General features: G+C 46.8%; 1 protein-coding gene across 7 annotated transcripts in view; it reads right to left on the bottom strand.

Annotated features, from left to right (window-relative positions):
- GSE1 (Gse1 coiled-coil protein) overlaps window positions 1-23,451 on the bottom strand; it is a 228,486-nt gene that overhangs the window by 22,758 nt on the left and 182,277 nt on the right. For 4 of the 7 annotated variants that reach the window (XR_013624571.1, XR_013624572.1, XM_068128764.2 and 1 more), the window contains exons 9-13: window positions 20,927-21,149; window positions 20,130-20,740; window positions 7,625-7,740; window positions 7,185-7,470; window positions 6,686-6,814 (exon numbers count right to left, since the gene is read on the bottom strand). Coding sequence is in view for 4 of the 7 variants with exons in the window: in XM_068128764.2 (XP_067984865.2) it covers window positions 6,686-6,814; window positions 7,185-7,470; window positions 7,625-7,740; window positions 20,130-20,740; window positions 20,927-21,149 (1,365 nt within the window). In the remaining 3 variants the exon portion in view is untranslated. The remainder of the gene's footprint in view (window positions 1-6,685; window positions 6,815-7,184; window positions 7,471-7,624; window positions 7,741-20,129; window positions 20,741-20,926; window positions 21,150-23,451) is intronic. The other 3 variants (XR_013624573.1, XM_078784564.1, XM_078784563.1) reach the window with 2 other exon arrangements.

Here is a 23,451-nt window from a genome sequence, read left to right as displayed (position 1 = left end):
GTCAAGGCGACGGGATGCCGGTGGGAGAGCTAGAGGAGGGGTTAGGAGTAACCCAGGATCAAATGGAGGGGAGCGATGAGGAGGCGGTTGAGGGGGTATCAGGTGCACAAAATGGCGCTCTCGCGCACGAGGTTTCAGGCGCGCAAAAAGGCGCCTCGCACGAGCGCGGGGTAGCCGCGCCCGCTGCGCAAATAGCGGGAATTGATGTGCGGGACCTCATGGCGCAGATTAATGCAACCATACTAATGGCAAATATGGGGCTAGAAGCAAAAATGGATGCTCAGGGTGAGCGAATGGGACAAATGGGAAACCAAATGGGGGTAATGAGGGACGAAGCGAGGGGTACCGTTGAGGAGTTAGACAAGAAATTTGGGAAGTTAGACAATAATTTTGAGGGGTTAGACAACGGGATAAAAGAGGTGAGACATGGGTTAACGGGGGTGGAAAATAGAATGGCTGCCCAGGAGAATCAGATAGAGGGGATGAAAAATGGGTTAATGGGGCTAGAAAATAGGATGGAGGACAAATTGCGGGAAATAGGGGAACAATCTGCCAGGGAAATCAAACGAATGGGAAACCAGATAGAGGAGGTGCAAATCAGGTTAGAAAGTAAACTGGATGCTCAGAGGGATGAATTGGGACAGATGAGGGTGGCATCTACAAAAGAGATGGGGGAGATGAAAGAGGAGATACGACGAGGTGTGGGTGAGGAGGTTTCGGGGCTACGCGAGGAGGTAAAGCGAGGTGAGAAGCGTATGGAGAAAGAGGTGAGAAATAATACGGCAAAGTTACAAGTGGGAATAGAAGATCTGACGGAGGAGGTGGAACAGCTGACGGAGGGACAAAAAGAACTAGTGGAGCAGGTTCAAAAGAACACTGCGGTACTAGGAGGGTTAAAGGCGACACAAAAAGAAATAAAAAACGAATTAATAGCGACACAGAGGCAATGTCAGATGGTACGTGAGGAACTGACAATGAGGGTGGACGAGGTGACAGAGATAATGGAGACGAAGGACCGAGAGGTGAGGATGCACATAGAGACGGTCACGGTAGCCTTAGAGGACGAACTTGAGGAGACGCACCGAGAAATAAAAGAGGTTAAACAAAAATTAGAGGAAGTGGAAGAAGAGGTGAGTGAAATTAAGAAGAGACGGACAGAAACTAAAAGAGAAATCCAGGAGGAGGTGATGGAATATGTACAAGGTCTGTGTTCAAATCATGATGTGATGCTCACTAACCAAATAAAGAGTTTGCAGGTGGCAAAAGAGGTGCGGAGACGAGGTACGGAGGTGAGTGGCAATGTATATGATGTGAGGAAAGCTTCAGTCGGCTTGGGGATTGGTTTGGATCCGGGTGTTCGTGAAAGGCCGTTGGTGAAGTGTGCGACAGGTCAGGTGTGCGAAAAAAGAGGTGTGCGAGAATGTCCGACCATGGGGTGTGTGAGGAAAAAGTGCACGCCGAGGAGTGAGTGTGCCGTCAGGAGCGAGTTGGTCGAAGCGCGTGTGCGAGGGGGTACATGGAAGCGCAGTGTGGTAAGTGTTACGGAGGAAGTAACGAAAGAGTGTGCGCAAGAGGATGCGCGAGAAAGGTGTGTAACGGACAGGTGCATGGGGAAAGAGTGCGTTGTCAAGAGTGGAGGTGAGAGTAGTGAGAGTGACACGGAGCGTGAGTTGGTTGTGGCAGGTGAGCGAGGATGTACACCTGGAATGGAAGGATGCACACCTGGAATGGTAGAGCGTGAGTGGGAATGCACGCTGGAATTGGTAGTGAGGCACGTGGTTGGGTGTGCGGGTGAGAGCACACCTGTGATTGTCACAGAGGAGGTGACCGAGGAGGGGGCGCGAAGAGGTGTGTTGGTGAGGTGTGCGAGCGACGAATGTGTGCCAAGGTGTTCGGTGGTCAGGTGTGTGACCAAGTCGGTGAGCGGAATGAGTGTACCGAGGTGTGTAAGAAAAGGTACGACGAGGAGCATGGAAACGGCTGCATGTATGAGCAAGAAAGGGGTAGCGTATGCGTGTAAGCATCCAGGTAAGGCATCGACGGTAACCGGGTTAAAGGTTAGAACGACTTATAGCTGAATCGGGCCCTCGGTGCGCGTCGGGCAGCTTCGCGTGCCGCGAGGACCAGCGGGGATCCGAACCACGGCGGTTTCAAAAGAACCGCCGTACGCGATCCACGCTGTGCCTCGCTTGGAACGGCCGCGTCCGGGCTCCACTAGGCGGAGCGGGCAGCCCGATAGGAAGGGTCGTCATGGCGACCACTTTCTATTGAGACGTGCCGGCAGGTCGAGATCGGGACATTGGATGGCTCCACGCCGAGGTGGTGCGTGGGATCTCGGCCCGGGTAAGCCCCCGTCCCTGCCACGAATGCGGGACGCATCCAGCCGCTGGCACAAAACGACCCGCGTTCATTGCTCGGCTGTACGAAGCCGGGCTGTAGACGTGAATTGGCGCACCGAGAGGATGTAATAAGTAGACGGGTGATGAGGATAGTGGTTTGGACCCAAAATTAGAAAAAGGCAAAAATTTGATGATTGGCAGTAATGATTGGCAGATGATGGATAGAATTGGTAGTAAATGGAAAATTTTTGAATTGGCTGAAATTTGGACGAGCAAAATTGATAGAGAGACCCCCGATGTGGTGGGATGGCAAATCCACCATCCCTCACAGCGGGGGGGCAAATGCGCTATAGCTTATGGGGTGGTGTATGGCAGTGAAAACTAGCCCGGGTGGGTTAGGATATATCGTGTGTAGGGATCTAGCGAAGATGACATTAGGTAACGTTAAGTTTAGTTAGTGACTGATACCTGTAGTGGGGACGCAGGTAGTTTAGTGTGGATGATAATGACGTGGGAGCGCAATAGTTTAAAGGGACGACTGGGAAGCGCAAGTTTCAGAGGGGAGTAGTTAGCTGAGATGATGCCGTGTGTGAGGATTGAACAGGTGTGATTGACCAGGTGTGATTGCACAGGTGTGCAACTGGACAGGTGTGTGGAGCAGTGTTTGAGTGATAGTAGTGGTGATTGCGTATTGTGATGACCAAATGGTCCAGGAAGAAAGGAGGGTGCAGGTGGCACCAGGTGTGAGGGCACAGGTGTGCAACAACAGGTGTATGTGGCTGTGTGGAATAAATGGTAGTGTGGAATATCTGGAGTATTGGAATGGATGGTCGTGGAGTGAGTATGGTGGAAATTGTGGAGTGGAGTGGATGGTGCGAAGGTGTGAATGGGGGAAGAGTGGACCCCCATCACGGATACCCGGGGCGGGTAGTGTAAGTGTTAGGTAGAGGGTATAGGTAAATTGTGGTTGGATATTGGCATCTGTGGTGCGGGTGAAAGAATGGTATTTGGATGGGTGCATTAGTGTCGTGGAAATGGCTGGGCGTGTAGCCTGTTAGTGTGTGTAGTTGGTTGGGCGCTCCACCACTGTGAGGATGTCGGCCAGGTGAGGCCGCAGGTGGGCTCTGGGAGCCGGTAGTAGTTGTTGTGGATGGGGCCCGAGGATCCGGAGGACGGACCCGGGTAGCCCAGTGCCAGAGGGCACCGAGTGGGGTGACAGAGCCAGGAGGGGCCTGCCCCAGTTAGATAGGTTATGGTGAGGAACTAGGTAAGCTCGGGTGGCAACTACAGTGGTGGAGGTGTGCAGGTGGGTAGACCTGCTGGGAGAGCTACACGTCGCAGCCCAGAAATTGTGCGAGGCACCGGGAGATGAATCGGGGGAGTGAGACCCCAAATTCAGAAGCACCACAGTTTGGTCAATGGGAATTGGTTTTTAGAACCCGTAGTGTAAGTTGGCCAATGGATTGGCAGGGAAAGACCCCGGGTAGTGTAAAGTGTGTTAATGTCATTTAGAAAGTAGTTAGGATGAAGTCTCCTCGCACCATCTGCATCCACTCACCTGAGGTGACAGGTACTCTGCACCATGCCATGTTTAATTATTTTTGATGCAAATGTTTTGGAATGTGAGACGCATCATGACGTGGGTGTGACATTGTGCTTTGATGTTCCATCTCTGCCTCCTTATGAGGATTGATGATGAATTTGGTGATGGCAAATTTTGAAGTAGAGGGATTGTGGAGACTAATTTGGTATAGGGGAAATATGGGGAAGACGTGACAGTAGTGACGAATTTGTAAATGTGTAGATTTTTGTACATATGGGGTAAGGGCAAGGGTAGGGTAGGTGACAGGGGGGTGATGTACGGTAGGGACGAGCTTTCTCACTTTGCCCTCCGTACGCATTTCGCCTTGCATTGCCTTATTGATGTGTACCCTTGTGACCTTACCCCTCGCTCAATTGTCTTTCCCCTTTTGTCTCCCACATGACCTGTGCACCACTGGGTGCCGAGGGGAGCGTGCGTGGGTCGGCCATTGTGCGCCCGAAATTCCCAGAACCAGCTGTCTGCATCGATGCACCACATTATGGACCACATGTCTGTGGCCGAGCACCACCTATGGACCCCATGGGTTGGGGCATGGCCCCTCTGCTGGAACCGGCCATGAGGGCCCGAAATCTTGCTGGCGGACCTTGGCCACAGGGCACCGATGCCCCACAGGTGAACCACACGTAGTCGGCCCCTGTGGGCCATAAATAAAATAAAAACGGACACGTTAGGTGCATTCTTTTATTGCAAATAGGCCGCCAGCAAGGGAAGATGACAACACCAGGAAAATAATAATAACCAGCAGAGGGAGCCGAAGAGCAAGAGATCACCTGCAGGGTTAGGGGTTGTTGGTTTATTTTTATTGATGAACAATGGTGACTGCACCGATTGGTGCTTGAGGGTGCTTGTATTGGTGCGTTTTTGGGTGCTTTAATGGTGCGTCGATGCAGAGCAGACTGTCTCCCCCCCAGAAAGAACAATTACAGGTCCTGGGTTAGTTTTGTAAATAAAAATAGCGTCATTGTAAATAATGCTTCCCACCGTCAGTGTATAGTTTGAAGACCATTCCGCAATTCGGTTAACTGTGGGCGTAAGTCTGTTAGGCAGGGTGCAATGGAGCAGCGGGACACATTTATTTATGTCGCACTCAGGGTCAGGTTAAAAGTAGAGGGAACTACACCTACGTGTCACACTAAAAGTAAAAGTTGTAGGCCCGGAACGTGCCTAAGAGGAGGAGGGTGCAGTGTTGCGGAGATGAGGACTGTATATTTTTTGATTGTGTGCTGTACTATTATTATTATTGTTTATTCTGCGCCCCCCTACCTCCGGAGCTGTGTAAAGGTGAAAGGACATCCCATAATTAGTCCACAAGCATACACATCAGCCAAATAATAGAATACCCCTGTTGATAGTTATCTCTTATTCTGTGTTTTAGGGTAAGGCTGTGTCTCCCATTAATTGAAGTACTCCATTGCACCAGTGAAAGAGAATAGATCCCCTTTCCTTCCCATCCCCAAAATCTCCCTTTCCTTCCCATCCCCAAAATCTCCCTTTCCTTCCCATCCCCAAAATCTCCCTTTCCTTCCCATCCCCAAAATCTCCATTCCCTTTTACATCCCCTCTCGTGATTGCCAACCCTCGATTACCATATTACCTCCCCTCCAATAACCGCCATTGACCACGAGGCTCGAGTCGGAGGAGAAAGGCGTGTCTCCACCTCGTCATAGAGGGGAGGAGGGGCATACCCGCCCGTCGTCATCGAGGGCGGAGCCCGGGGGTCGCGCGACCAACCAGGGCCGAGGTGAGCACCCCGATGGGCGTGTCCAGAACGCCGGCGGCGTAATCGCTGGAGGCGCTATAAAAGGCGCGAACGGAAGTGAGTGGTTGGTTGGTCTGAGTTGGTTGAGAGTCGGTCGTCAGGTGGAGAGTGGTGAAGAGTCAGTCAGTAGAGGTGGTGGTCAAGTGGTTGCGTTGGTTGCGGTGAGGAGTCGGTGGTAAAGAGTGAGGGACCAAGAAAGAGTTGAGGGTGTGGACCAACGAGTCAGACAAGTCCTGGGAACGCAGCGGAGGCCGCGGCAGCAAGAACACCCAACAGCCAAAGGGGGCCTGAACGGTGGTTTGGAGCAGGACCGTAAAGGAATGGCGGCTGCTAAACGCGCCGGTTGAGCTGCAGGACCCCCTTGGACCTTTCCTCTCCCTCCAGCCATCCACCTCCTGCCTTTCCACCCTTCTTGTATACGTGAGTTTGTTTTGTTTGTTCTGTCCCTGGGTATTTAATTAAGTCTGTAGGTAAGCTAAAATTTGCACTGTGTCACCTGCGTCTTGTGTTGTAAATAAAACTTGATTGCTCCTTTTTGCTTGTGTAAATAATAAATTCAATTACTCTTCTGTCCGTCTATTCATTTTATTCCTTTTCCTCTTTGCATTCGTCGTTTTCGTCTTTTCCCCTCATTGAGCAGCTGCGGTGCGATCCGGCCAAAGTCCTGGGTGAATCGGGTGAGTCAGGGATCCTGTTAGGTCGCGGCAATACCACCGCTCGGTAAATAACATCTTAATCCGCGATCAGTAACAATATATATATATATAATCTTAATTTCCCAACTCAAGAAGGAGCTAGCAACCATATTGCTGAGATGTGATATGGGCTCAACAATGCTCTGACAAGTCTTAAGTTGATTTAAACCCTGTCATACATACACTTATCAGCCTCTTCAGGTTGGATCTTAGTTGAGCACAACCTTGGGTCTTAAGTTGAGCACCCAGAATGCTTCAGCACAAACAAACATTTACGGCGCGTAGTTACCTGCACACTTACTGGAAAGGGGACGATCTAGGCCTGCCCACAGCATTGGTTCGGGATTCTTAAATGGAGATTCAAGCAACACGGCCTTCTCTTTCACCGCCCGAATGAGCTCCAGAGTGCATTCCATCTCTGTGCAGGAAATAAAGAGTATGTTATGGCAGAAAGTGTGTTAATGAACATGAGAATTAATCACTTGAATCATCCCCTTCTTTCAGTGATTGGCTTTAATTTATCTGCCTCTGTGTGTGTGTGTATATATGTATGAAGATGTAACGTAGCCCATGATGCTTATGTCGTACAAACATCCCATTGGGCAGTCACGTAACGACATGTAATATTATGATGTATGAACACGTGCTACATGCTGTCATAAATGTCTGATTCTTACTCATTAATGTACTAGCTAATAAACCATAAACTGTGCCCTCATTTTCTGCCCAATTGTGTTCCCATTTTCCATGCTGGACAGCTGACATTGTAACATGTCCAAGGAGCCCACCTCGAACAGCACCAGGTGGCACGTGCCTCAGGCCCAGTGCCAAGAGGAAGTCTGCCTTTTGTGCAAATCCCGCTTCACCATTGAGGTGCTCACGAGAGAAAGCTGAGGTATTCATGGCCATGGTTAGGGGAGAGTGAGCGTGGGGTGAAGAGGGAAGGATTGGTGAAGGACTGGATGGTGGGCTCGACTCCATGTGGAGGCGCCGCCGTTTCCGAGCACGCCCACGATCATGCTCGTGGCGCTGAGCAAGTGTGAGCAAGCCCATGGAGCCGAGAAAGTGGAGTTTCTGAGGGAAGCAAAATAGGGGGGAAAACAATGAAGGGAATGCAGAGAGTGCAAATAAAGAGGTAGGACTCAAAGCAAGTAGGGCAACCGATGGAAAGGAAAGGTGAGTTCAACTTGGCTCAAAAGCAGCCGAATGGGTTTGGAGACCTCCATACCTGAGGATTCTCTTGTGGAGGGAGCGAAGGCCCACCCGAAATCTCCCTCACCTGTCTCCCTATTTCATCCACTCCTGTCTCACCATCACTCTCGGAGTCTGTGCAAGCTCGGCAGCCTGCCAAGGCAGAAAGTGTGGGTTATTCCTTGGCCTTTTAAGCACGCATGCATTTTTGCACAACAAAAATATTCGAAAACACTAATTTGACTACAATAAATTTACCCCTTACAGTCCGAGCTTCCCATCCATGCATGCAGATGCCTCCCCTCACATGTAAGGTCAGGGGCATTTATAAAGATTCTATCTCGACTTAAAAAACATGATTTGTTTTCAATTGTTGATATGATTTTCAACATAGTCCCTCTTGAGTTCAATGCAATGGGCCCAGCACGGTTGAGGCTAAGCTACCACACCTGTCTTGTCGATGTTCTTGCCCAGCTTGTCCAAAAACTCTTCCACCACTGCTATCACGTCATCAGAAAGTTTTCCATGATGCTCGTCCTTCAAATTGGGGACCAGGTGGAAGTCTGCGGAAGCCAAGTCTCGTGAATAGAGCAGTGTAAAACCACAGTTGGTTGCTGTGGTCAGTGTTACCTAGACCTGGACTGTCTGGAAAAAGTCAGGATTACCCCCATTGTCTGTCTCAGACACAATGGCTGCGAACTTTCCAGCCTTCTTCTTGAAACTCCTGGGAGGCGTGTAACTTGTGTGCTTCCACCACATGATCTGCCGTTTGCTCTCAGAATCAAAGTGGTGAACACATGACTCAGTCCGAGTCACGATGCTGCTCATGGCATTTTCTGCATTTCCTAGAAACTGCTAGAGAAGCTCCCTGGAAACGTCAATTCGAGCTCTTTTCTGATCAGCAGTCAACATTTTGGCCACCCATCATGCTGAAAACTAAATTCATGCCCAATGTTTCAGTGAAGATGGAGGACACTGGCCCCGTGCTGGTTCCTAATGTGTCAGCTGTATGCCTGACTCTTGACCTTTTGGCCTTCTGTCATTCATTAAAATCTTGTGGACTGCATCAACTTTTTCTAGCGTGGTGACCTCCTTGGGGCCTACTGACTTTGGGTCATCTGCAGCGCTGCCTTTCCCTCGCAAAGGTTCAGCTGCTATTGTGTTTTACATTGGCATAAGAAGACGCATCGTCCTCCAGCATTATAATGAGTTCCCTGTTTACAAATAAACACATGAAATCTGTCCTGAGAGTTTGTTTCTTTGTTCATCTTGTGCACCCCATGTTTCCTCCCCGAGCCCTCATTCTTCGCCACATTCCTTATTTCTCCAATTACAAAACATGTGGGTGGTGGGGGTGTTTGGGTTGAGGGGGGGTGGGGGGGGGAGATGAGGGGGGGATGAATGTACACAGACTTGCATACAGAATCTACCTGTATTTGCCAGCAATCAGAATGCCAACAGGAGCATCGACACCACTGGTTGGCATGATCCTCAACTGCTTCACTGTTGGTGTTGTAGATTGGCAATGACACCGTTCTCTCCATCAAGAAGAACCATTGATTGTTGTCCACCATTTTTAATTTGGACTCATGTGTACAAAGCACATGCATGTCCAGGTTTGCTCATCTCAGTTTCAGCCCTTTAGTTTGGTTACGTCTTCTCAGAAGTGGGGTTTGAACAGCTACCGTTCATGGTCATTGAGGCCTCTTCATACTGATAGTGATGTGCATTTTGCTTTTCTTGAAGTAAGAACCACACCTGCATTTACAGCAAGGTTGTTGACTGGATCTTTATTCAACCATCATCTGTCATACTCAAATGCGTACGCGTGTCCATCTGTCTGTATGTGTGAAATTTGGAGGAATCCCAAGATCCTTGAGGCATTCTATGCTTAGCGCATCCACCACAGACTAACTGACCTGAGTCTAGAAAGACTGTAATCTATATACCCCAAAGAGGAAAATAACATGAGCCATCCTGTCGCACCTATAGGGAGTGTGTCTACTTGTGTACAAAACACACTCTAAGATACTTGACATCACGTTTGGGGAGGTTCAGCTTTCTACAAACATTAAGTCTTGTATCACATGCAATATCACTGACCAGCCAATACAGATTCTTGCACGCTTGTTGTGTTTCAGTCATGGGAGCCATTCCTGGGTTCACACGATTATGACTGGGGATTGTATGATTACCTCCGCCACCAAAGGTGGATGGAGGCTTTTTCACCCCTGTCTGTCTGTATGTTTGTTTGTCCGTTTCTGAACAAAATATCTCCAAAAGTTGTGGACGGATTCGGATTAAATTTGGCAGAGATGAAGCGTATGTGACAAGCACGAAATTATTCGATTTTGGTGAAGATCTGGATCCGGCTACTATAATTTTTTAAGTACACGGTACATGGAATCTTGTGGTGAGGCAGTTGCCCTGAAACAACTTGCCTTCGCCTCCTGGAAGGCAAATCCAACGGAAGGCAATCTCATTTCCTTTCACAAAGCCCGGAACAAGTGTGTGTCTACCCTCAGGAGAACCAGGAAACAATATCTCTCTACTCTCAAGACTGAACTCTCAAACCTGTCTCCCTCCTCCAAATCCTGGTGGCATCTGGTCAAATCTGTTTCTGGTGTTTGTGCCCCCTCCATCCCCTCCCTTACCTCAAACGGCTACACAGCTGACTCCGCACGTGAAAAAGCTTAATGCCTCAACTCTGTGTTTGCCTCAAAACATTGTGTCCCAAACCCGTCTCTATGTGTACCCACTGTACCCATTTCTACCCAGCTGCTCCTGGACTCTGTGCCTTTCTCTCCTGACAAGGTGGAGAGGTTTCTGTCAATCCTCGACTCTGATTCTGCAACTGGACCAGATGGCATCAGCCCACGGGTCCTAAAATCCTGCTCTGCCGCTCTTTCACACCCTCTCTCTGTTCTCTTCACCCTCTGTTTTGCTCAAGGTCATCTGCCATCAGCTTGGAAATCAGCAAACATTACCGCTTTACACAAAAAATGTGCAAAAACAGATCCTTGCAACTACAGACCAACCAGTCTGCTCCAAATTATCAGCAAAGCCATGGAATCCATCATTGCTTCGGATATCAAATCCTTCCTCTTCTCCAATGACTTGATCTCTGATCTTCAATTTGGTTTCAGACCAGGTCACTCTACTCTGGACATGCTGCTTCTGCTGTCTCAACAATAGATGGAGGTCCTCAATGCCAAACAGGAAATTAGAGCTGTCTCCCTTGACATATCACGTGCCTTCCATACGGTCTGGCGTACCGCTCTGCTCACCAAACTCTCCTCCTATGGTATCCATGGAAATCTCCACTCATGGCTTGCGGACTTCCTCTCTGGTCGTATTCAACGTGTGGCCCTGAATGGGTTTCTCTCATCTCCCCTTCCTGTTCAAGTTGGAGTTCCCCAAGGCAGTGTTCTGGGCCCTGTGCTTTTTCTGGTCTTCATCAATGATCTCTCCGACTCTCTGGAAAATCGTCTCGATCTTTTTGCTGATGACTCCACTCTCTGCCGCTCCATACCTCATCCCTCAGATCGGCAATCTGTAGCCCCCTCACTCTCTGCATACCTGGACAAAATCACAGACTGGTTAAAGAAGTGGAACATGTCTTTCAATCCTGACAAATCTCACACTCTCACTATGTCTCTCCGAAAAGACCATCTGGACAACCCTCCCATCTTCTTTCTCAACATTCCTCTCCAAGAAGTTCTGTCACTCAAGCTCTTGGGTCTCACAATCTGCCATGATCTTTCCTGGGAAAACCACATTTCCAAGCTAGCCTCCAAAGCCAGTCGCCGGCTGGGCATCCTCTGTCGTGCGAAGTCTTTCCTTGGCAAACCTGAGCTCCTCACCACATACAAGGCTTTCGTCCGCAGCTCAATGGAATACTGTTCTCACCTCTGGGCTGGTGCTCCTGCCTCACACCTGGCTCGGCTTCACGCTGTTGAAACCAAAGCTTTCAGAATCATTGGAATCTCCTGCGATGAAGCTAACTCTGAGGGCCCTTCACTCACTCACTGTAGGCAGGATGGTCGTCTTTCTGTCTTCTACCGACTCCTCTCTGGCCTAGCCCCCCAGCTCTCACTGAGCTCTGTCCCCCAAATACTCCTACAGGTCGCACAAGATCTGTCAGCAACCCTCTTCTGGTGAAGCTGCCAAAATCAAGCCTCTCTGCTCACCTTCACTCTTACATTCCTCTTTTCTCCCGCCTCTGGAACAAACTCCCTCACTCTCTTCAATCCCACTCCTCCCTCCAGGTCTTTAACACAGCTGTTCACCACCATCTCTTACCTTCCCCCATCCAAAACCTTGATCTTTTCTACCCCCGGTTAATTCACCCCAGTCCATGTGTTTTTTTTTGTTTATCTCTCCCACCCCCCTTCCCACACCTCCTACCCCCAAGCCCTCTCCCTCCCACAGATCTCCCAATGTCCCTGCTCTCAAATGTTGTACTTGTGTGTTTCCCCCTCTTTCCCCATATTGTCTCCCGCTCCCTTTATTATGTCTTACGTGTCCGTTTTTTTTTTGTCATAAATCTTAGCTCTTACACGAGCCTCGGTCTTGTATACAAAAAAAAAGAAAAAAAGAAGAAGTGATTCTTCACCATTGGGAGATCGTGCCAAAAACGATACATAGCAGGATATCTCAAAAAGGTATGGATGGATTTGGATGAAACTTGTTGGACAGGTTGTGTGTGTGACAAGGACGATTCGGTTCAATTTTGGTGAAGATCCAGATACGGATCTGGCTCGTGGAATTTTTAAGTGATTCTTCACCATTGAGTGATATGGCCAACCAAGCGGAGGTATGCTATCTATAGAATGATGTTCTAGTTTCGTCTTTTAATAGACTTTATACTTGTGTGGCACTTTCAGATTGGTAAAATATGACAAAAATTTCATCCAAACTATGAACAGGTGACTACAAAGGAGTGCAGTTTATTACCATGTGATAATGGGGTGGCATTCCTATAGCAATTTGCCTTTAGTACGCTTTTTCCTCTCTGTTTTGATAATATCTCCAACACAGCAATACAATTAAACTTACAGTCGTGGCCAAAAAGATTGGCACCCTTGCATCTTTTTCAAATAATTTTTCAAATAACAATTTTCTCTAAAAATAAGTTGAAATTGACAACAGTTTATGGTTTCCACAATTCTTTATTTCACTGTTAATATTACAGAACCTTTGTTTTTGATTCAGAACTTAATATATCCTTTTAAATCAGAAAATAAAAAGAAATGGCATTGACAAAATTATTGACACCCGAGACTTAATATTTGGTAGCACAGACAACCTTTGGACAAAATAACTGCAGTCAAGCGCTTCCTATAGCCATGAATGAGCTTCCTACACCTCTCTACTGGCAGTTTGGCCCACTCGTCTTGTGCAAACTGCTCCAGTTCTCCCAGATTTGAAGGGTGCCTTCTCCCAACTGCTGTTTTCAGATCTTCCCACAGGTGTTCAATGGGGTTTAGATCTGGACTCATTGCTGGCCACTTCAGAACAGTCCAGCGCTTTGTCTTGAACCATTCCTCGGTGTTTTTTGAAGTGTGTTTGGAGTCATTGTCCTGCTGCAAGACCCATGATCTTCGATGGAGTCCCAGCTTTCTGACACTGGGTTGAACATTGCGCTCCAAAATGTCTTGGTAATCTCCTGATTTCATGTTGCCATGCACACATTCAAGGCACACAGTGCCAGAGGCAGCATAGCAACCCCAAAACATCACTGAAGCTTCTCCGTGTTTGACTCTAAGGAAGGTGTTCTTTTCTTTGAAGGCTTCATTTTGTTTTCTGTGAACATAGAGATGATGTGCTTTACAAAAAAAGCTCTAAATTGGTCTCATCTGTCCACAGCACATTCTCCCAGGGGCTTTTCGCTTGTTCAGGTGTGTTTTGGAAAACTCCAGTCAGGCTTTCTTATATCTCTCTCTCAGCAGTGGGGTCCTCCTGGGTCTCCTACCATAGAACCCCCTTTCATCGAGTCGGCGACGGATGGTGCGAGTTGAAACTGTCGTACCTTGTGTCTGAAGGTCAGCTTGAATCTATTTGGCAGTTGATCAAGGTGCTTTCTCCACCATTCGAACAATCCTTCGCTGCAATCTTCGATCAAGTTTTCTCTTGCGGCCACGCCCAGGGATGTCGGCTACAGTGCCATGGGCCTTAAACTTCCTCATAACATTGCGTATGGTGGACACAGGAACATCAAGATCTTTGGAGATGGACTTGTTGCCTTGAGATTGTTCATGCTCGGCTACAATCTTGTCTGACCTCCTCAGACAATTCTCTGGTTTTCTTTCTTTTCTCCATGCTCATTGTGGTACACACAGTGACACAAAACAGCAGAATGACTCCTTTTCTCCATCCAAACTGGTTGAATGATTGATTTTTATATTGTGGACACCTGCAACTCACCACAGGTGAGTTCAATTCCACAGTAAAGGAGAATCACCTGCTTGAAATCTAATTATTTCTAAAAAAGGTGCCAATAATATTATCCGGGCCATTTTAGAATTTCTGTGTGGAATAAGCTAAGATGAGTAATTTTTTCAGCTTTTTTTGTTTTGTTCCATTGAAAACCAAAGAAATACAAATGTGGATACCAAAATATTCTTTCATTTCTACAATTTTATGGAAGAAATTGTGCATTTTAATTAAAAAGTGCAAGGGTGCCAATATTTTTGGCCACGACTGTAGGTACAGGAGGAAGCCATATAGGCCATTATGCCTGTACCACATCCACAGTCTGCACTCTTACCTGCATCATCATCATTATCATCATGATGTAACATGCTCCATCTATACAGAGTGATGGTTCTGCCATAGCAGTGTATTAGCTTGGATTACAATCAGGGACGGGTCACCACTCCGACGCACGATACTTGACTGAGAGTGCAGGATTTTGTAATTTGTTCAGGGTGCCGGCGATAACTCGCCTACTCTTCACGAACGACACCATGGGATCTTCAACGTTCACCAACTCATGTCAACAGATAAGGGACGTTCAGTTTCAAGTCCATCTGAGGGACGGCACACACAATGATGAATCACCCTGCCTGTGAAACACTGGGATGACATTTTATAGCTGGATCTGGATTCAAACCCAGGACAGACAGCTCATAAGTGACCATGCATACCTCTAGGCTATCCTGCCACCAGGTAATGGCAGGATAGCCTATCAAGCTGCAGGTAATGCTAATTACACAACTAACTCCAAGCAAATAATTTATCCAGGCTCCCAACAAATAATGGCCTACTCTACAGAGGGATCTTTAATGTCCAAACCTAAATAAAGCTGGGACTTTATGTTTCCATCCAAAGCATGACGTGACCTGATAAGATGACAGTGTCTGCTGCTGGTGCCATTTAAGAATGGCAGTTTTTTTTTAGTGAGGTCAAAGTATGAGGCATCAAATACCAAGACCGTTCAATGGCAAGCTCATTACCAACTGAGCGATCGTATTGTGTGTCTTTTCACCTGTTCCTGTCCAATCGTATATCACCATGTGAACCCTCTTACACACTAGGGTTACGTGGAAGTGCTGCGTTAAGTGGAAGTTCTGAGGACATGCACACTTGGGCCAAACATACGATACCTGCACGTTTTCCCCACATCCTTAAACATAATATCTATCCTTGCTGATCCTGCTTCCCGCTCACACTCATCTTTCCTTATTTTTGTTCTTTGCCTGCTTATTACCGCTCTGCCCTGTTGTCGGTACATTGACATCCCACCCTCTGTTGTCCAGGACTTACACGAATCTTGATCTCTGGAATAAGAAGAGCCTTTTGTCTGCACCTGATCTTCCTTGCGTCTTCTTGCATTGACTTTATTGAACTTTGAGCGGAACACTGTGGGATCTTTAACGTTAACGGAGAAAGAAAGGGCACTGTCATGCTAGTCAAGGGTATGTACAAGGGATCTCAGCACAAGGAGGAGACCTTTTGGCACAATATCACCATGCACCCCATTGACGTTGGCAAGGTACAGGAGCCATCTTCTATGTATTCAATGCTGTTTCCGGTTTCCGGTTTGAAGCAAAGGATGGCGTATCCTGCACTGTTCAATAAAGTGAAGTTCTGTCGATTACATTAATCGTGTTTGCTTGTTGGTACTCTTCGGGAAATCATTGTAAGACGTTAATGTGTCCGTAACTATACCTGTAGGTTCTACCTTTGTTTATCTGCTTTTGTGTTACCTTCTGGATGGTGCAGTCGGACACAGCCTGCTTGTATTGTCCATCTTTTATTCTGCTCTTCTTCATTAACATCTTCACTCTCCATCCATCTCACTCCCTCAAATACATTATCTTGTGCACCTCCCCCACAACCTCCAACCTATTATGATAAAAACATCTTCTTCATCCCCACATTGTACTTTACCAATCACTCTCCCTCCCGTACCTCACCACCTTCTCTAGCTACCTTTTTACAATGTACGTTTCCAGTTCGTTTTCTACCTTCTTTCTCCATTGCCTAATCTTATCTGGTTGTCGACTGGTACCCTGACCATTATTGATCTGAAGAGGCAACTATGACTTCAAGGAGATGTCCCAGAAAGAAGGCTCCTTATAGGGGTCCATTGGGCGAAGGATATAGGAAAGACTTTAACTCTTGGTCCGGGCACCTGGCCAATGAAGCTGAGAAAGGTTTCCATCAAAACGACCTTAGACCTGCCTTTCGGGCATTCCAGTGCATCCGTACTGGTCGGAGTTCAAATACAAAAGCAGGACTTCGATCTCAAAAAGACAAGCGGGACAACCTGCTACAACAATGAGGAAACCTGCAACTACTGGAAAGAACATCATGAGCAGGCTCTTAACTTCCCCTCTGCTCCACACTGCCCCAACCTGAAGGATGAGGCCCCCATAGCTGGCCATGACATCACCATATGCGTGGATCCTCCATCCCTGTCTGATGTCCGTCGTCCATTGAGAAAGTCGAAAATGGTCGAGCCACTGGGTGTGATGACATTACCGCCGAACTGCTGAAATTGGCTGATCCTCCAATCTGTGAGGTATTACACTGCCTTTTCATTAAGGTCACAAAATCAGGGAATGGCATAACAATAGTGAACAGCTGTTCACCACCATCCCAGATCATCCCCCATCCATAACCATATTTTCTAACTTTGTTGACCCCATCCAAATCTCTCCTCCTTCCAATTTTACAGTTTTCCCTCCTTGGAATTTCCTTCTGTGTCCATTTTGTTAACCCCATGCATGCGTGTTTTGCGTCCTTTTTTTGTCTGTTACATCCTGATCCATTCAGTGTATGAGCTCTTCCAAGAGCCTTTACTATGTATACAAAAAGAAATCCCACACACAGTACCTTCAGAAAGTATTCACACCCCTTGACTTTTTCACATTTTGTTGTGTTACAGCCTGAATTTAAAATTGGGGTAAATTGAGATTTTTTTGCTACTGATCTATACATAATACCCCATAATGTCAAAGTGAAAAAAAGGAAATGTCAAAATAATTAAAAATGAAAGGCTGAAATGTTCTGCGTCAATACGTATTCAACCACTTTGCTATGACACTCCATAATTGAGCTCAGGTGCATCCAATTTCCTTTGATTGTCCATGAGATGTCTCTACAACTTGATTGGAGTCCACCTGTGGCCAATTCAATGGTGTAGACATGATTAGGAAAGAAACACACCTTTCTATATAAGGTCCCACCGTTGACAGTGCATGTCAGAGCAGAGACTCCTACCATGAAGTCCAAGGAACTGGCCGTATAACTCAGAGATAGAATTGTGAGGAGATATAGATCTGCGGAAAATTATGAAACAATTTCGAGTGTGTTGAAAGTTCCCAAAAGCACAGTGAGCTCCATCATTTAAAAAAGGACCTTGGTCAGGGAGGTGACCAAGAACCCAATGACCACTGACAGAACTACAAAGTTCCTTGGCTGGGATGGGAGAACCTCCCGGAAGGCCAGCAGTCTCTGCAGCACTTCACAAATCTAGGATTTATGGGAGTGGCCAGACAGAAGCCACTCCTCAGAAAAATGCACGTGATAACACGCCTGGAGTTTGCAAAAAGGCATGAGAAAGACTCTGAGAGCATGATGCAAAATATTCTGTGGTCTGATGAGACGAAAATTGAAATCTTTGGCCTCAATGCATAGTGCTACGTCTGGCGGAAACTGAGCACAGCACATCACCCATCTAAAACCATCCCTACCGTGAAACATGGTGGTGTCAGCATCATGCTAAGGGGAGATTTTTAGCGGCAGGGACTGGGAGACTTGTAAGGGTAGAGGGAACAATGAATGGAGACGAATACAGGCAAATCCTTGAGGAGAACCTGCTTCAGAGTGCAAAAGACCTCAGATGGTGGTGAAGATTTACATTCCAACAGGACAAAGAGCATACAACCAAAGCAACACTGGAATGGCTTCAGAACAAGAACGTGAAAGTCCTTGAGTGGCCCAGCCAAAACCCAGACTTGAATCCCATTGAGAATCTGTGGAAAGACTTTAAGATTGCTGTTCACCGATGCTCCCCATCCAACTTGACAGAGCTTGAGCAAATCTGCAAGGAAGAATGGGAGAAACTCCACAAATCCAGATGTGCAAATCAGATACAGACATACCCAAGAAGACTCAAGTTGTAATCACTGCCAAAGGCGCTTCTATGAAGTTTGGCTCAGGGGGATGAATACTTATGTAAATTAGATGTCTGTATTTCATTTTCAATAAATTTGTAAGGATTTCTAAAAACATGTTTCACTTTGTCATTATGGGGTATTTTGTGTAGATCAGTGACAAAAAAAAATTAAGTTCAATCCATTTCAAATTCAGGCTGTAACACAACAAAATGTGAAAAGTCAAGGGGTGTGAATACTTTCTGAAGGCACTGTACAAAGGCAAAGGCCCCTGCTCTAACTGCAGTAACTATTGTCTGATCACCCTGCTCTCATTCGCTGGGAAAGTGCTTGCTCATGTTCTTCTGAACCATATTCACTCGCTTCTACTATGACACAGACACCCCCAGAAATGTGGCTTCGCCCCAAAGAGTTGTACGGTGGGTGCCTTTATAACCCTCCACATTCTTGCAGAAGTTAATCAGGAATTCCAGTGCCCAGTAAATGTAGCATACATTGACATCAACGCCCCATTTGACTCGGTGGATCGGACATCCCTATGGAAAGTGTTGAGCAGCAATGGGGTTCCGTTATCACCACTCAACTTCATCTGGAACTTCTACAAAGATACAACAGCCTGCGTAAGAGTGGACACCGACTTATCATCACCCTCCCCATGTCTTCTGGAGTTCGTCAGGTCGATGGAACACCGTTTTATTGATGTCAAGATACGCCACATGTAATAGGCGCTTAAATTCCCGAAGAAGTTCTGCAAGTACTCCCTCTGCCATCAGCTTATAATGTACTTTAACCAATGGTATGTAAGATTCTCATCAAAAGTGTCATGGAAGTCTCCAATGTCAGCTTGTGTTGCTGCTTCCCATTTTTCTCTCCACCGCCCCAATGAGGCTGTGGAGTCTCTCCTCTCCACCGCCCCAATGAGGCAAGTCCCCCTTGCCATTGCCATCCCGAAACAGAAAGATAAGTCTCAGGGTTTGCTTCTTGTTCACCACTGACAGGTTTGTAGCCTTATTGACTCTGTTATACTGTTATAGTCTTGCTCCTCCTACCCTCTCACCTATCTACCCAACCATTGGCCCTATACATCACATGCATTCAACCAGAAAACTTAACATTGTACTTTCCTGACACCTAAACTTGGTGTTCATCTCCATGAATTCATCACTTTCTTCTGAAATGTGGAACGATCTTCCCGAGTAACTCTAAGAGGTCAAGTCTACTGCCCACCTCTACCTCATGGTCCCAGTAATTTATACCTCTAAGTTTTACTCCACCTGCCGAAGGCCCGTGTCCCTTTCACCTTTAACTATTTTCCTGATGGTACATCTGTGCATTGTCATCCTTTTCCCCACTTTTTGTCTGTTGACCATTTCTGCTTCCTGTTATTCTGCTTTCTGATTAATGACACCTGTATAAAAAAAATTCAATTCTTTACATTCACTTAATTTTACTTAACAACAACTTCCTTTCATGACCAGTTTGCATGTCACATTTAAATTCCTGGCAGGCAATCTAGCCAGGATACTGGCACACATTGACCTACTCTTTTTGATAGACAGTACCATATTTATGGTCCACAACACCAGGTGCTCCGAAATACCATGTCCCATTCTAACAATTCATGAGAATATCTTTCATTTAAAAGCGAACTTGTTGGAGACCAAACCAAGACTGGGCAGGTAAATGTCAAGCATGCCATAAACTGAGCTATCGTACCACCTGATGGCTCGACCTCCTCTTGAAAATAATTGGGAGATTATGAACTGCATGCCATTTGCAATCATCATACGTTGGAGATTCAAAAAACATGTTACAGTATAGATTGAACATTCAATGCACTATTTTTATGTTTTACAATAGCAAAGTGCTATGATTTACTGGGGCGACGTGTCTATTTGACTCAGGTCAAGTTCTCACCTTCATTCCTCCTCCGTCGTTCAGCCACATCCAGTTTACTGACAGCCACACGGTATCTCTGGCGCAGCTCATCAAACACCAATCCGTCAGCCGCCAAGGGCACTCTCGGCCTGTTATCCAATCGGCCGGTGCCAAAAGGCCTAGTTGCTATGGGAACAGTAGTGACTATGCCACTACTTCCGCTACCATCACGCTCTGGTGATCTCCTCCATGCTGATAATTCCAAACGGGATCCCTGACGCTCTAGAAATTGTCTGGCAGATCGTTCTAGCTCTGACAGAAAGTGTGTCGAATTACGAGATGCAGTTGTCATCGACGTCGGTGGAGGCGAATGCCTAGGTGACAAACTTGGGGCCTTGCTGCTGACATATCTTTGTAATGTACCACCTCCAGGACCATTGCCAATGCTGTCTTTCTCAAATGGTGGTACCCAGAGCCCAGTGGGTCGGAAAGGCGGTGGTTGGGTGGGTCGAGGGAGTGTGGGTGGGACTCGTCCCATCTCAGCTTCGCGTGCCGGGTTCCAATAGGCTGTTGGAGATGAAGCAGGCACAGGGGTAGCTGACAGAGGTGACTTATCAATACTTACAGCATCTGGTCCATTTCTTTGGAGCCTGCAAAGCAGGAAAAACCATGGAAGTTGAATATTACCTGACTCTAAATTAAGTACATACTCAAATCATATAAGATACAATATTATACAGAGAAACATCAAAAACCAGAAAGCGAATTTAAGAATCAATTCCTTCACTCAATGAGCAAAATCCACAGCAAAAGTAGTTTAATCAGTAGGCTTGTACCTGCATGGTTCCTTTTGCCCGCCTGCAGAGATGTGATTGACCGGCTGTGTGAAAGAGGTCCTCTCTGATCTATCGATGACCATGCCTCGGGATGCCCCCACCTCCCGGTCACCATGCACTGATGTGAGGGGAGGTAGTGCCAGGCCATTTGCATGAGGATGTGACAGGTAGGCAGGAAGAGGGACGGGCTTGATTTCTGCACTGGGTGAATCTCGAATACGCTCTGCCGAGAGGGAATACAGTGATAATAATTCCTACGACTTTATAACGGCTTTCCATTGATTTCACTCTAGGTGTGTATTTTCCGTTGTGGGATTACTATAGATCCAATTGTTTGCATGAATCCGTTCAAGGTTCCATCTGGACAATTTGCATTTTGACTATATGCCAAACGATCTTTCAGGAAAAACATATGACCAATTTAAAGTTGCAAGCTCATTTAAAGCTCATAAAAGTTGAGAGATTTTCCAATTTCCCTCACATTTAAATTGAGCAGCTAACAAATTATGATGAGATGAAGTCAGGTGATCACCAGTGCACCAATTTGGTGATCCGTCAGCATCTAAAAATAATTTCGGACAACCTCGAATTGCTCAACTTCAAACGATATGAAAAAATAATGCATAAACACGACAAATAAAGACGTTTTGACATTGTGATAAAATGACCGATATTTGTACGACTGTGCAGGAACGACAGAGATTCGGCCCAAGAATAACTTGGGATTATTGAGTTATTGGAACACAATGACAATATCCATCCACATATCTGTCATATTCAAATAATTTAAGAGGAGTGGGGGGTGGGGGTGGGTATTTTCCAAAAAATAGCATGTTATGTTAAATATATTCCACATTTTTCTTATTCTTCTTCATTTCCCTTTATATTGGGTGAGGCCTAATAGTACCAAGCTGCTGCTGCCTCACCTTTTGTACAATATTCCTCCACTATCCATCTCCCGCCAACTCTCTCCACTCTCCCGCCAGCTCTCTCCACTCTCCTGCCAACTCTCTCCACTCTCCAGCCAACTCTCTCCACTCTCCCGCCAACACTCTCCATTCTCCTGCCCACCCTCTCCTCTCTCCCGCCAACTCTCTCCATGCTCCCGCCAGCTCTCTCCACTCTCCCGCCAACTCTCCACTCTCCCGCCAACTCTCTCCACCCTCCCGCCAACTCTCTCCACCCCCCCGCCAACTCTCTCCACTCTCCCGCCAACTCTCTCCACTCTCCCGCCAGCTCTCTCCACTCTCCCGCCAACTCTCTCCACTCTCCTGCCAACTCTCTCCACTCTCCCGCCAACTCTCTCCACTCTCCCGCCAGCTCTCTCCACTCTCCCGCCAACTCTCTCCACTCTCCTGCCCACCCTCTCCTCTCTCCCGCCAACTCTCTCCACTCTCCCGCCAACTCTCTCCTCTCTCCTGCCAACTCTCTCCACTCTCCCGCCAACTCTCTCCACTCTCCCGCCAACTTTCTCCACTCTCCCGCCAACTCTCTCCACTCGCCCGCCAACTCTCTCCACTCTCCCGCCAACTTTCTCCACTCTCCCGCCAACTCTCTCCACTCTCCCATCCACTCTCTCCACTCTCCCGCCAACTCTCACAATACTGAATCACATTTAATCAAAATCATCTGTCCACAACTTTTTGAGATACCATGTTAAATATCGTTTTTGGCTCCATCATTCAATGGTGAAGAATCACTTAAAAATTCAGTATCCGGATCTGGATCTTCACCACAATGGAATCAACTCGTTTTTGTCACACACCCAACCTGTCCATCAAGTTTTGTCCGAATCCGTCCATAACAATTTAAGATACAATGCTATATATCATTTTTGTCCCCATCTCTCAATGGTGAAGGATCACTTAAAAAAATTAGTATCCGGATCTGGATCTGGATCGTCACCACCGGATCTGGATCTGGATCGTCACCACAATCGAATCAACTTGTCCACGTAGCACACACCCAACATGTCCACCAAGTTTCGTCTGAATTAGTCGACAACTTTTTGTGATATCCTGCTCACAGACAAACAAATAGACAGAGAGACAGGGATGAAAATGTAACCTCTGTCCCCCTTAGGTGGCGGAGGTAATGAGTTATACACCATTGCCAAATAAAGTCAAATGTAATTGCATGTGTCAATGGTGGCTTGCCGAGGATTAACAGAGGCCCATTTAATCATCTCCTTCGCTTAGCCCATCCGGGTGCGACTATATCTCCAAGTTGGTTCTCTGCAGGAAAATGTTGTTAGGAGATTCTTTGTTATGTTTTTCCTGTGAGAGCGCGAAAGACCTTCATTCTTCATGGATGCTAGTTTACTGCACGATGGACCGGCAGTACGGCTGACATTCAGTAGACGTGCATGTGGAATCACATATCATTATCAAATGCTCTTTACAACTGCAAAATATATCTCTGGAAATCCCACAAGACTCCAATTGACACAAATCTTGTTCAATCTTGCTTTTCCACACATGTTTTCAAATTATCCATCCATTGGCCCTTCATGTTGAATCCCATAC

The sequence above is a fragment of the Myxine glutinosa genome, chromosome 9 (assembly GCF_964187855.1).
Source record: "Myxine glutinosa chromosome 9, kmMyxGlut1.1, whole genome shotgun sequence".
NCBI classification, from domain to species: domain Eukaryota; kingdom Metazoa; phylum Chordata; class Myxini; order Myxiniformes; family Myxinidae; genus Myxine; species Myxine glutinosa.
Note: the sequence above shows the minus strand (reverse complement) of the source record. Positions and strands in the feature narration are given on the sequence as shown.